This window comes from Oryctolagus cuniculus, chromosome 2 (genome assembly GCF_964237555.1).
Source record: "Oryctolagus cuniculus chromosome 2, mOryCun1.1, whole genome shotgun sequence".
In the NCBI taxonomy this organism is placed as follows: Eukaryota; Metazoa; Chordata; class Mammalia; order Lagomorpha; family Leporidae; genus Oryctolagus; species Oryctolagus cuniculus.
In genome coordinates this window covers 46,788,411-46,801,503 of record NC_091433.1, presented here as the reverse complement: position 1 = coordinate 46,801,503, position 13,093 = coordinate 46,788,411, and the positions used below count along the sequence as shown (strand labels likewise).

The following is a 13,093-nucleotide window of genomic DNA, read 5'->3' as shown; positions in this document are numbered from 1 at the left end:
TACACATAGTGGAAGACCACGAGATAGGCTGAGCTCAGTGAAATGCAATTGAGACCTTCAATCTGTGTCTTAGCAATTCAGCCAGGAAGTCTTATAACTTACAATTACAGAATAATCCAGGACAGAGCTATTCGTCAGTTAACTGCTCCTGGAGGAACTAAAGAGTCTTGATAGCGTCATAGCTTCCTCTTCACAAAAGACGATTCCTACCTGAAAAGGGAGCCCCCATTTCTAAATTTCCGTTTTCTTCTCAAAAGGGGGATTTATCAAATCCTGTTCTGTAGGTTTGTCTTCACTTTGCTACTTCTATAAACATATTTATGTATTCACAAACAATACTGTATGTATCCGAATTTGCATGTAGGCACCAGAAATCATTATAGCTATTTTCAATAGAAAGAGAAGAAAGGGATTTAATAGGAGAGATTAGGAGTCAACAAAATCTTTGAGAAGAATGGAGGAGTGAGCTCCAGGCTGGGCTTTTAAGAAAGACTCCCAGTGGAAGCTGCAACCAACCTTTCCTCCAGTTAGCTGGCTGCCACGAGGTTCAAGGACATAGTGATTAGCTACCGGGAACCAGGGATCAGGAGTCAGTTCCAAGTTCTTTGGACTAAGCAACTGAACTGTGGAGATGCCACTTAGGAAGATGGGGAATGTTCTGGCAGGATTCGATTCTGGCCATGACAAATTCAAAATGCTCATTAGACATTCAGCAGACATTGGGTAAGAAATTGGGGATGCAAGTCCGGAGCTCCAAGGAAAGTCAAATCTAAGACGTTTCATGCTGTGTAAGTCAGGCCACAACTTGCTTTAAAAAAAAAAAAAAAAGGAAATTCAACTTCTTGAGCAACTACTTCACTATACTTTCCCTTCTTTTTTAGTCTTCAAACCCAGGGTGATCTGGCTTCTTCCTGCCAAATCTCCACCGACAGTGTTTCCTGAGGGGTCACTCAGTGTTAGCCAATTGCAAAATAAAGTCTTTTTTCTAGCTCTTGTTGCAACATCTGGCACTGCTGCCTACTCCCTGCTCCTTAGGAAGGACTCTCAGGAGTCACTGATGGCCATCTGACCCAGGATCCTAGAAGAGGCTAGGACAGGGACGCGCTGGCTCGCCCTCTGAGGACAATCACCCCCGAGTGAACTCATCTCTCTTGTTGATCTGGTGAGGATTGCTGGATCCAGAGACCCCGTAAACCTCGACTTCAGTAAGGCGTCTGGTACCCTCTGCAGCTAAATGGCAGGGGAGATCCTGCATAGATTCAGATAACACAGTCAAAGGCCAGATCTCCCTGTCTGTGTCCTGAGCCGCGCACTTGGCTGGTGCCCCCGGGGCTAGCAGGCCAACAGGCACGGTTTTTACATCGCGGAGGGACACTAGAAGGCGTGAGGGCGCCAAGCAGCCTCAGCAGGCACATCTGGGGCTTCCAGTCCTGAAACAGAACTGAGCCAACAGTAGGGAAATCCTCGATCGAATGCAAACCTCGCCTGCTTTCCGCAGCATCCTTACAAGCAAAATGTACACAGGGGAAACAGCCCAGATGCATTTCCTCTGGGCCTCATTTCCGCAAGAGACTGGCGACCAAGCAGCATGGCGCTGGCGCCAGGCCTGGAGCCTTCTACTTATTCTAGAAATGCTTTTGCCTGGCAACCAAGAGCTGGGGGGAGCAGGCAGCGCAGTGAGGGATCAGTAAACAAGTAGGAATCCAGCGAAGCTGTTTAGTGAGCAGGCCCACAAGACCGAATACTGAATGAAAAAGCATTTGCGCGTTCTCTGTCTCTGCCTCTGTCTCTCTCTCTTTCCTCCTGACTCGACTCAAGAGGCTGTAAAGTCTCTTCAATTGGTGTTAAGCCAGGGATTCAGGGGTGAGGAGACCTTTGCTCTGCAAATTGACGCAACCGAAGAATTTTCCTTTAGAGCGGAGTTCCAGGTCAGGGGCCTTGGGCCCGCCCAGAGGCGGGAGGCGAGGGACGCAGACCTGGAAATGCTCCCGGGCGGGCGCCAGGCCGGGGGCGGAGCGGAGGCGGGGTCCCGGGGCAGGGCCCGGACTGGGAATCAGAGCTGGGGCCTGAGCCGGCCTCCAGCCGAGAAGCCCCGCGGCGCGGAGCTCCAGTTCCCGGCAGGGCCTTGCGCTTTGCGTCTCTGCGCGAGGCTGCGGCGCAGAGCGCCATGGCGCTGCGTGCGGCCGTGTTCGACCTGGACGGGGTGCTGGCGCTGCCCTCGATCTTCAGCGCCTTCAGCAAGGCCGATGAGGCCCTGGCGCTGCCCAGGTAAGGGCCCCCGGCGCCGCGGGCCGCTCGGTGCCGCGGGGGCAGGTCCCTCTCTGGACTCCGCGCCTGGTGTCTGGTCGCTGCAGGGTGAGAACTCTGCAAAAGGTTAGAATAATTAGCTGGCCCTAAAATACCTGGGTCTGTGAGTGGAGCCGTTGTCTTCTAAATACTAAGTAATTAAACCTTGCAGAAGACTCCAAAATTGCTCTCTCAATAGCAGTATTGAAAGCTGCTCCAAAAGGGAAAGTAATTACTGAGCTGTCCGGGGCCAGTTTAATTCTGCTGGAATGAATCCTGGCGACTCACGGCGGCGGCCAGTTCGCTTGGTAGCATAGCAGCTGCAGAGACCTCCGACGCCTGATCCCTGGGAGATGGGCGCCCACCAACTACTGGGACGCGCAGAGACCCTGAGTGATGCTGCAGATGACCGTGTTAAATGCGTGCTTGAAAGAGGTAAACCCATCAGAGCGAGAGACGACGTATGCAGTGCAGTTGCAGCTCTGGGAAATACCTGGAAGAACCTTCCCCAGCCATGCTGAGATTCTGAGTGATTTCCTGTGCTTTCAATTTTGGCGGTGCCTTTGTTAGGAAATCGAGTGACTGTATTCATGTCTATTTCTGAATTCCCAGTTATGTTGATTCATAGGTCTTTGCCATGGTACCACTCTTTCCTGAGCATTATGGCTTTAAAATAAACCTTGGTTCGGCGCCGTGACTCAATAGGCTAATCCTCCGCCTTGCAGCGCCGGCACACTAGGTTCTAGTCCCAGTCGGGGCTCCAGATTCTGTCCCGGTTGCCCCTCTTCCAGGCCAGCTCTCTGCTATGGCCTGGGAGTGCAGTGGAGGGTGGCCCAAGTCTTTGGGCCCTGCACCCCATGGGAGACCAGGAAAAGCACCTGGCTCCTGGCTTCGGATCAGCGCGATGCGCTGGCTGCAGCGCACCTGCCGCGGCGGCCATTGGAGGGTGAACCAACCGCAAAAGGAAGACCTTTCTCTCTGTCTCTCTCTCTCTCTCACTGTCCACTCTGCCTGTCAAAAAAAAAAAAAAAAAAAAAAAAAAAAAAAAAAAAAAGATAAAACAAACCTTAAAGTATGTCAGTGTAAATGCTTCGAATTGTTTCAAGTGTTTTGACTATTCTGTGTCTTTGAGTTTCCAAATAAATTGTATAGACAGTGTATCAATTTACCTCCATACACAGAGAGCCTGCTGTGATTTTGATTGGGATTAAATTAAATCTTTTTTTAAAGATTTTTTTTTTTAGATTTATTTTTTATTTATTTGAAAGACAGAGTTAGAGAGAGAGGCAGAGACAGAGAGAGAGGTCTTCCATCTGTTGGTTCACTCCCCAGATGGCCACAACGGCCGGAGCTGCGACGATCAGAAGCCAGGAACCAGGAGCTTCCTCTGAGTCCCCCACGCAGGTGCAGGGGCCCAAGGACTTGGGCCATCTTCTACTGCTATCCCAGGTCATAGCAGAGAGCTGGATCAGAAAAGGAGCAGCCAGGACTAGAACTGGTACCCATATGGGATGCTGGCGCTTCAGGTCAGGGCTTTGACCCTCTGCACCACAGCGTCGGCCCCAAGGGATCAAATTAAATATTTAATCTAATTAATTGAATATTTAATTTAATTTAAGAACTTTTGCCCAAATACTATTGTCTTCCAATCCTTGAACTTGACATAAATTCCCATATGCTGACATCTTTAATTTCTCTTAGTTTTATAGTTTTCATAGTAGAGCACTTAAACATCTTTCATTAAATTTATTCCTGGTGTTTTGGGTTTTTTCTAAGCTATGGTGAATGGAATTTTTTGATACCTCATTTTCCAGCAATTTGCTGTCTTAAAACCAACTTTCCTGTTGGTAAGGTTTTTTTAACCTTTGGTCTAAGTCAACTGGGCATCTTTTTTTTTTTTTTTTTTTTTTTTTCCTAGAGAGGCATGTGATGGTAAACTGTTAGTTTTATGTGTCTTAGAATCTTTCTGCTGCCATCACACACATAAAATAAGTTGAAAGACTTTTGCTCGTTGCATTTTTATCTCAGCAGTGAAGGCGAATCTTCTGATGTTTGAAGATACAGAACAGAAGCTTAATATCAGTCTGAATTTTGGTTTTTCTTTGGTTTATAATTTGCTTTTCTTCCAGGTTGACTTTTCTACTTTTGTATCCTAGGAATTGAGACATTTCTCCAATACTTGGCGAGTGCTTTTTTTTTTGAAATATTATTTATTATTTGGAAATTAGGGAGAGAGAGAGAGACACAGAGAGCGAACTTCCATCTGCTGGGCTACTCCCCAAATGCCCACAACAGCTGGTGCTGCACCAGGCCAACATGCAGAGCCTGGAACTCCATCCAGGTCTCCGATAGAGGTGGCAAGGACCCCAGTTCTTGAGCCGTCACCTGCTGCTTCCTACGATGTGCATTTAGCAGGAAGCTGGATAGGAACCCAGGCACTCTTGTATGGAATGCCGATGTCCAAAGTGGTGTCTTAACAGCGGAACCGAATGGCCATCCCTTGGCAAGTGCTTTTAATCTAAGGACGAACTCCTTCAGTCCAGAGAGGTTTTCTGCCCTTGGCGCTGTGACCGAGTGCATCTCTGGTCTGTTCTAGAATCCTTATTGTTTGCTTATTGAAGGAATTTGCCCTTCACAGATCTTCTTTTCATTGCTTTATCATTTTACTCTTTGTTCTTAGATATTTTCTTGTGCCTTTTGATTCATCACTTTTTATTTTATTAATTTTCCTTATTTTCATTTTATTTTAAAGAGGAAGGGTGGGTTCTTCCTTTTTTTTAAAAAAAAAAAGGATTTTTAATTTATTTGAAAGGTAGAGTGTTGGGGGGCAGGGGAGAGAGATCTCCCATCCACTGCTTAATACCCTGAATAGCTGCAGCCACTGGGGCTGGTCCATGCCAAAGCCAGGAGCTCAGAGCTTCCTTGGGGCCTCCCACCTGAGCAGAAGGGACCTAACTACCTGGATAATCCTCCAGCGCCTTCCCGGGCACCTTGGCAGAGAGCCGGCTGGGCAGCAGAGCAGCTAGGATTTGAACCTGCACACTGATGATGGCATAACTAGCTTAGCTCACTGCACCACGACAGAGGGAGAGCTCTTCTTTCTATCTCCTGGTTCACTCCCCAGAAGCCTGCCACAGCATAGTAGCCATGGTGAGGCCAGGACAAATCCAGGAGCCTGGAATCCAACTTGGGTCTACCATGTGGGTGTCAGCAGCCCAGGTTCCTGAGCCATCATTTACTGCCTCCCAGGGTGCATCTTAGCAGGAAGCTGGATTGGAAGTGGCATAGCCGGGACTTGACCCAGACCCTTTGACACGGCCTGCAGGAGAACCAACTACTGTGCCAAATGCCCACCAGAGATTCACCAGTTTTTAAAAATTCTATTTACTTATTTGAGAGGCAAAGAGAGACAGAGAACAAGCTTCTTGTACTGCTTTATTCTCCCAGTGCTTCCAGGGACCAGGCCTGGGGCCTGCTGAAGCTGAGAGCCTGGCACTCAATCCAAGTGGGTGGCAGAGACGCAGCTTCCTAGGTTCAGCACCTGCTGCCTCTCAGGGTGTGCATTAGCAGGAGGCTGGAACTGGAACAGAGCCGAGACTTAAACCCAGGCAGCGTCTTCACTGCTAGGCCAAACACCTGTCCCAGATGCTCCAATTTCTCGTCCTGTAATAGCCACTTTACACTCACTGCCTTTGTGAGGCATGCAATTCCTGTTTCCCAGTGCCAAGGATGTTTTGGTTATCTCAATGTCTTCTCCTTCTCCTCCCCTCCTTTCCTTACCCCTTGCTCTTGTTTTACAGATGCAGTGGCATCTCCTTCCTCCCTCAGTTCCTCTTCTTCCCTCAGCCCTTACTCTCCAGGCAGAAAGAGTGAATTCCCTTTTGCTTTTCTATGTCAGGCAGCCAAGGCACTGTAGCTATTTGTTTGCATATTGTCTCCCTCATCCCCTGGGAGCTCCTTAAGAGTAGAATCACATTTTCCCGTTACCGTATCACAACATGGAACACAGTGCCTTGTATACCTTAGGTACTCAATGAAAGGCTGTTGAGTTGACTTGTGTAGTGCTCTTCCCTGTGTCTTCACACAGTTCTTTCTGTGTGGGTCTGTGTCAAAGGTCCTCTTAGGAGGACACTAGTTAGGGCCGGCATTTTGGCATAGGAGATTAAGCTACCACCTGTGATGCTGGCACCATATGGGCACCAGTTCGTATCCTGGCTGCTCTACTTCCAATCCAACTCTATGCTAACAGCCTGGGAAAAATCACCAGAAGATGGCCCAAGTGTTTGGGCCCCTGCTCCCCATGTGCAAGACCTGGAAGAGGCTCCTGGTTTCTGGCTTCAGCCTGGCCCACTGTTGGCCATTGTGGCCACCTCGGGGGTAAACCAGTGTGGAAGATCTCTCTCTCTCTCTCTTTCTGTAACTCTTACTTTCAGATCAATAAATAAATCTCTCTCTCTCTCTCTTTTTTTTTTTTTTTTTGACAGGCAAAGTGGACAGTGAGAGAGACAGACAGAGAGAAAGGTCTTCCTTTTGCCGTTGGTTCACCCTCCAATAGCCGCCGCGGCCAGCGCACCACGCTGATCCAAAAGCAGGAGGCAGGTGCTTATCCTGGTCTCCCATGGGGTGCAGGGCCCAAGCACTTGGGCCATCCTCCACTGCACTCCCAGGCCATAGCAGAGAGCTGGTCTGGAAGAGGGGCGACCAGGACAGAATCCGGCTCCCCGACCGGGACTAGAACCCGGTGTGCCGACGCCACTAGGCGGAGGATTAGCCTAGTGAGCCGCGGCGCCGGCCCCTAAATCTCTTTTTTTTAAAGGACACTAATCCTGGTGGATTTGAGCGCACCCGAATGACATCACTTAACTCAATAACCCCTATCTGCAAACACATAGTCCCCATCCTGAAATACTGGGGGTTAGAACTTCTACATAGGAAATTGGGGGAGTGACATTGTTGATCCCTTCTCACAGGAAGCTTTTTAAAAAACTGGAAAATGGTAAAATAGAAACTATATGTGTAGAATGAAAACCAGGGAGAAAACTGTCATTCTTTTAGAAGAATGTGAACTGATGAAAGGCCCTTTGGGACAGTGCCTTGTGCAAAGGAGAGCGGAGAACAGTCATGCGGACAGTCCAGTCTGGATCGTGTCCCTTAACTGGCAGAGCAGGGAGCACCTCCAATGGCGAGCCAGCTAGGTGGCCTCCCATGAGCCACCTCTTCTGGGAGCACTAACCATGTCGTTTTTGGCTCATGTCCTAGTCTGAGTGGCTCCTTGCAGGCAGACTCCATGGTCACAGTTGACAGCTGCGTTTGGCAGTCCCTGGCAGCATGCCTTTGTCACAGCACGCCTCTCTGACTATAAATAGTACCTGTCGCCTACCTGCAGCCCCCATGAAGTCATCAGAGAGTTCATGATGACGTCATCGTTGTTTCTTGGTGTTTTCTAGAGGCTTCCTGAATGAATCTTTCAAGGAAGGAGGCCCGGATGGGTTCAGCACCCGCCTCCTGAGAGGAGAGATCACGCGTTCCCAGGTGAGGGACTCCGCACAGCCCCCTGGGGAGGCGTGCTCTGCCTGCCTGTCCATCTCCTGCGTGACTGTGGGCTGACTGTGGGCAGGGCTGTGTCTTCTTCACCCACGTGCCCTTGGTGGCACGTCACTCACAAGACTGACCTGGGAGACCTGGAGACAGATGGGGATGAAGCTGAAGTTACCAGTGGTTTGGGTCCCCCAGAGGGAAATGTCCAGTCCTTAAAGATCTATGCCAGGAGCTACTATGGCCAGAGTGGCTATTCTAGGGCAAGGACACAGGGACCTTTAATTCAGTGATGCTATAGCTGGGTGAACTCTGCAGCCAGAGATCAGGACTGGAATCTTGGCTCCCACTTCCAGTGTGACCATAGCAAGTTACTTCACTTCGTAAAGCCTTAGCTTTGCCATTTGTAAAATGGGCATGATAATACTGTGTGTTTCATCTGTTGTGAAGCCTGCAAGGTGTTTAGTGCTGTACCTGGCACAAAGCAGGTGCTCAGCCTATTCCTGTTACCGCAGCCACAGTTATTTTTTTCTAACAGAGTAATCAGCATCTAACACTATTTGAGTTCTAATACGTTTCTCAGAAGGCGATTGATAAGAATCTACTTGCAAGCACACACATACAACATCCTATATTTAAAAACAAATTTTTTAATTTGCGGGCACTTACCACTCTAGCTGAGAACTTAGGAATCACCATGATCAAAAACAAAAGCCCAACTCTTCTGTGAAGGCAAATGTGGTATTAATGTGGTGAGCATTGCGGTCGCTTTAACACACACGTGTACACACACGCATCATGGCAGCCAGTGAATGAAAACCGGGGTGATGCTGTGGGGAAGAAGCATTACAAAAGCTTTGATTAGTAAAACAGCTTCAGAGCGCCGTATGTGTTAAAGGAACAAGGGGTGATGGAGTGGGTTTCCAGTAGTGCTGTTCTGGCTTCTGCTAGCCTGTGTGTGGCTCCCAGGAAGCTTGCATGGCTAGAGGAAGAGGTCTGAAAAACTGAAATTTGCTGTGATGAAGGCTCCTTCCATTGCTTTGTTAGCAGGAAGAGTCCCTTGGGAATGAATGTTTTCACTTTTCACTGATGTGTACTAGCCAGCCAGAAAAATACACCTGGTGTACATCCTGATGGATTTTCACAAACTGGACATCCTCGTGTCACCAGCACCAGGTGGAGAAGTGAAACATTGCCAGCATTGTAGGCACCTGCCCTATGTCCCCTCTACAAGTAACTTCATCTGGACTTCCAGCTGTAGAGATCCCTCTGCCTGCTCTGTGCTTTATGGAGGTGGAGTCGTGCAGATGCATTATTCTGTGCCTGGCTTTGGGTACTCCACACTGTACTTTAAGAAGTCATAGATGTTATTGCATGCAGTTATAGGTAGTTTTATTCTCATTGCTGCACGGTATTCCATTGTGTGTCTATATACCAGTCTGTTATCCATTATGCAGTTGATCGGTGTTTGGGTAGTGTTCCATTTGGGGATATTACAAATGGTCATGCTCTGATGATGTGTGTATACAATCCATTATGCTATTGGTTAGTGTATTAGTTTGCTAGGCCTGTGTCTTAGCTTGTACTGCTATAACAAATATATTGTAGACTGGGTGATTTAAACAACAAACATTTCTGTTTCACAGTAGAGACTGGCAAGTTGAAGATCAAGGTAGGTTCAATGTCCAGTGAGGCCCATCTTCCTGATTTCCGGATGGCATCTTCTTGCAGTAGCCTCACACGGTGCAAAGCAGAGAGAGAGAATAAAAGCAAGCTGTCTCATGTCTTCTTTACGAGGGCCCCTAATGCCATTCATAAGGGGTCTGCCTGCCCCTGGAGGCCCACCTACAAATACCATCACCTTATGGGTTAGGATTTCAACATGGAAATTTCAGAGTGACACAGGTACTTAGTCCATACCAAAAATCGTTCCCTAAGATGAGTGGCTTACACTCTAGAAATTTCTCACAGTTCAGGAAGTTGGATGTCCCACATTAAAGTGTCAGCAGGTTTATTCCTTTCCTTTACTTTTTTAAAAAATATTTATTTATTTATATATATTTGAAAGGCAGAGAGAGAGAGATACATCATATACTGTAAGAGCCAGGACTGGGCCTGGCCGAAGCCAGGAGTCAGGAACTCATCTGAGTTTCCCACATGGGTGAAGGGACCCAATTGCTTAAGCCATTGTCTGCTGCCTTCCAAGGTGTGCTTTAGCAGGAAGTTAGACTCGAGAACCCTAAAGGATGTACTTGGGTGTCCCAGTTGGCGTCTTAATTGCTATGTCTAACGGCGCCGGGTTCGGTTTCTTTTGAAACAGCCTACTGTTTCTTCTTTTGAGACAGCCTACTGTTACTGTGCCCGCACATGGTCTTCCCTTTCTGTGTCCTTAACTCTTCTTATTGGACTAAGACAGTGCCTAATGGCCTCATTTTACCCTAATGGCCCTTTAAAATATGTCTCCACATAAAGTCACATTGTGAGGTCCTGGGAGTTAAGACATTAACATGTGACTGTAGAAGGCCTACGGTTCAGCCTATAATAATAAACACTGGGTAGTTTCCAGTTTGGGGGGCTTGATGTGCTTGTGTGTGTGTCCCCCTCCCCCCACCCCCACTTCCCAAATTGATAGATTGAAACCCTAACCCACGGTGATGGTACTGGGAGGCGGAACCTTCAGGAAGTAATTAGGTCCTGAGGTAACAGTCCTGGAGTGCGAATGAGATTAACACCCTCGTAAAAGAGGCTTCAGAGCCCAGCTCGCCTCATCCACCACGTCCATCACGAGGACAGCGAGAGGACCCCAGCTAGGAGACAGAAAACGCATCCTCACCACACAGTGAGGCTGCTGGCGCCTTGAGCCACCCTTCAGAACCATGAGAAGTACATTTCTGCTGTTGTTGGCTGCCAGGATTCTGTTCTTTGGCCACAGCAGCCCGGACAGTCTAAGGACATTCAGAGATCATGCTGCTTTTATAGTGTGTACTATAGGTATACTATATACTGTAGTATATATAGTACATACATTACATAGTATACTATATATTCTATAGACTATAGTGTGTATACTATACATTGTATATACTATAGTGTATGTAGTATATAAGTGTACTATCCAGATGGTTAAGTAGTTTTTGCTTTGAGACTCTTAGGATTGGTGCAGCTATGAACACTTTTTATCCATGGTTTCTGGAGGAACATGCATTCGTATATGTGTCCAGTGATGGGACTGCGTGGTCATGGGAATGCATATGTTGGGATTCAGTAGACACTGCTAAAGCTTTTCTGAACGTTGTTCCAACTGGCAACGCCCCATCAACTCACTTTTACAGTGGGAGCCGCTCCTGGAAGGACACTGCCGGCAACGTTCCAAGGCCTCTGGACTCTGCCTGCCTGAGAATTTCTCTATACATCAGATCTTTGGCCAGGCGATCTCAGCGAGGAAGATCAACTACCCCATGCTCCAGGCGGCTGTCGCTCTCAGAAAGAGGGGTAAGGGTGCAGCACTGGCCACTCTCTGGCCTGACCACACCAGAACCCTCGAGAGGGTTAAGTTCAGGGTACAACTAAGCATGATTTGAGATCACACATCTTCTGGGTCTTGATGGAAAGCAAGCTTAAAGCCTGGCTCTAAGGCAGGATTTATCAAATGACAAGAAATAGCACTATTAGAATGGACAAACAACAGGATTTTATCTAACAAATAAGAACTTATGCCAGGGACTGCCTGGTGAACAAAATGTTCTCTTTCCAGTGGTAGCAATAATGACATGAATGCCCTGACTTCTTGTCCCAGCACTTGGAAAGCAAGGCCTTCCAAGCAGTTAGGACTTTCTCCTCCTCTGGGTTCAGAGTGGCTCATCGAGGAGTTGACTGACATGGGCTCAGATTGTGTCTACTGGTCCGAGGCCTGAGGTCACGTTCATCCGCAGTCATTGATATAGTATCGGTGCCCAGCTTTTCTTAGTGGGCATATTGTGCAGTTGTGGTTAAGCCATCAGTCTCGTTCTTTTCTGGGCTTCAGTAACAGAATAGCTGAACGTGGACGGTTTATAAAAAACAGAGGTTAATTTCTTGCAGGGCTGCAGGCTGGGAAGTCTAAGATTGACAGTCCCACGTCTGGCAAGGGCCTTTATTCTGTGTCATCCCGTGGTTGGAGGTGGAAGGACAAAGGAGGGTATGAGCCAGGGGAGAGAGTGAGAGAGAGAGAGAGAGAGAGAGAGAGCCAGATATCCAATTTACAGGCTCAAGGTCTTCTATAATCAGCAGTAATCCATTCATGAAGGCCAAACCCTCACTGCCTAACCATCTCTCATGAGGCCCCACCTCTCAACCTATCACCCTGTAGCACCACGGAAGCTTTGCTGCTTAGTTTAATCCCTTCCAGATCTCCTAGCTCAGTGCTCTTGAATTCTGCCTCCACAAAGTCCTAGGACATGCACACAATTCTGCCAAGTTCTTTGCAGCTATGTAACATGGATGGTCTTTATTCCAGTTTCCAGTACCTTCATTTCCATCTGAGACCTCATTTGAATGACCTTTATGGTCCATATTTCTATCAGCATGCTATCACTTCCCAAGAAGATTATTATTATCTTCTGAGCACTCACAGGAATTGCCCTTAATGTTCATTTCATGAAAATCTAGGCTTTTTCTACACTGCTTCTCCAAATTCTTCCACCCTCTACTCATCACTCAGTTCCAAACCTGCTTCCACATTTTCAGGCCTCACTTCTCAGTACCAGTTTTCATAGTTAATTTTGTGCTACTGTTACAGAATACCCGAGGCTGGGTAATTTATGAAGAGCAGTGATTTATTTCTCACCGTTCTGGAGGCTGGGAAATTTAAGAGTGAGAGAACTGCATCTGCCAGGGGCCTTCGTGTTGTGTCATGCCATGGAAGGTGAAAAGGCAAGAAAGGGTGCATGCATGAGAGAACAGGAGATAGATCTGCAGCCTCAAGCCTTATAAATTGGCGTTAATCTATCATGAGGGTGATGCTTACACAGCCTCATTATCTTCCATTAGGCCCTGTCTCACAACAGTGTTGCCTTGGGAATTAGGTTCACAACATATGCTTTTGGGGGATTCACATTCAAACCATACCGCATCCCAAGTCTGTAAATTCCTCCCTCATCTTACATGAAAAGGAGTCACTAGCAACTCCTCCGTGTCACATTTCCAGGATTACCTGGTTCTCGCCTTCACTGATGAGGCAAATAAAGCCGGGGATAGGGGCTGGCATTGTGGCACTGTGGGTCGAGCCATTTTT

At 47.7% G+C, this 13,093-nt stretch overlaps 1 protein-coding gene across 3 annotated transcripts in view; it reads left to right on the top strand.

Moving 5' to 3' along the window:
- The first annotated feature begins 2,006 nt into the window (after positions 1–2,006).
- Positions 2,007–13,093, top strand: part of EPHX2 (epoxide hydrolase 2) — a 40,183-nt gene continuing 29,096 nt past the window's right edge. Inside the window, exons 1-4 of one of the 3 annotated variants that reach the window (XM_051831867.2) lie at positions 2,028–2,268; positions 6,771–6,885; positions 7,734–7,818; positions 11,154–11,313. In XM_051831867.2, coding sequence (XP_051687827.1) covers positions 11,280–11,313 — 34 coding nt within the window. In that variant the 5' untranslated portion in view covers positions 2,028–2,268; positions 6,771–6,885; positions 7,734–7,818; positions 11,154–11,279. Of the gene's footprint in view, positions 2,269–2,322; positions 2,722–6,770; positions 6,886–7,733; positions 7,819–11,153; positions 11,314–13,093 lie in introns of those variants that run through there. The other 2 variants (XM_008249288.4, XM_070069654.1) reach the window with 2 other exon arrangements.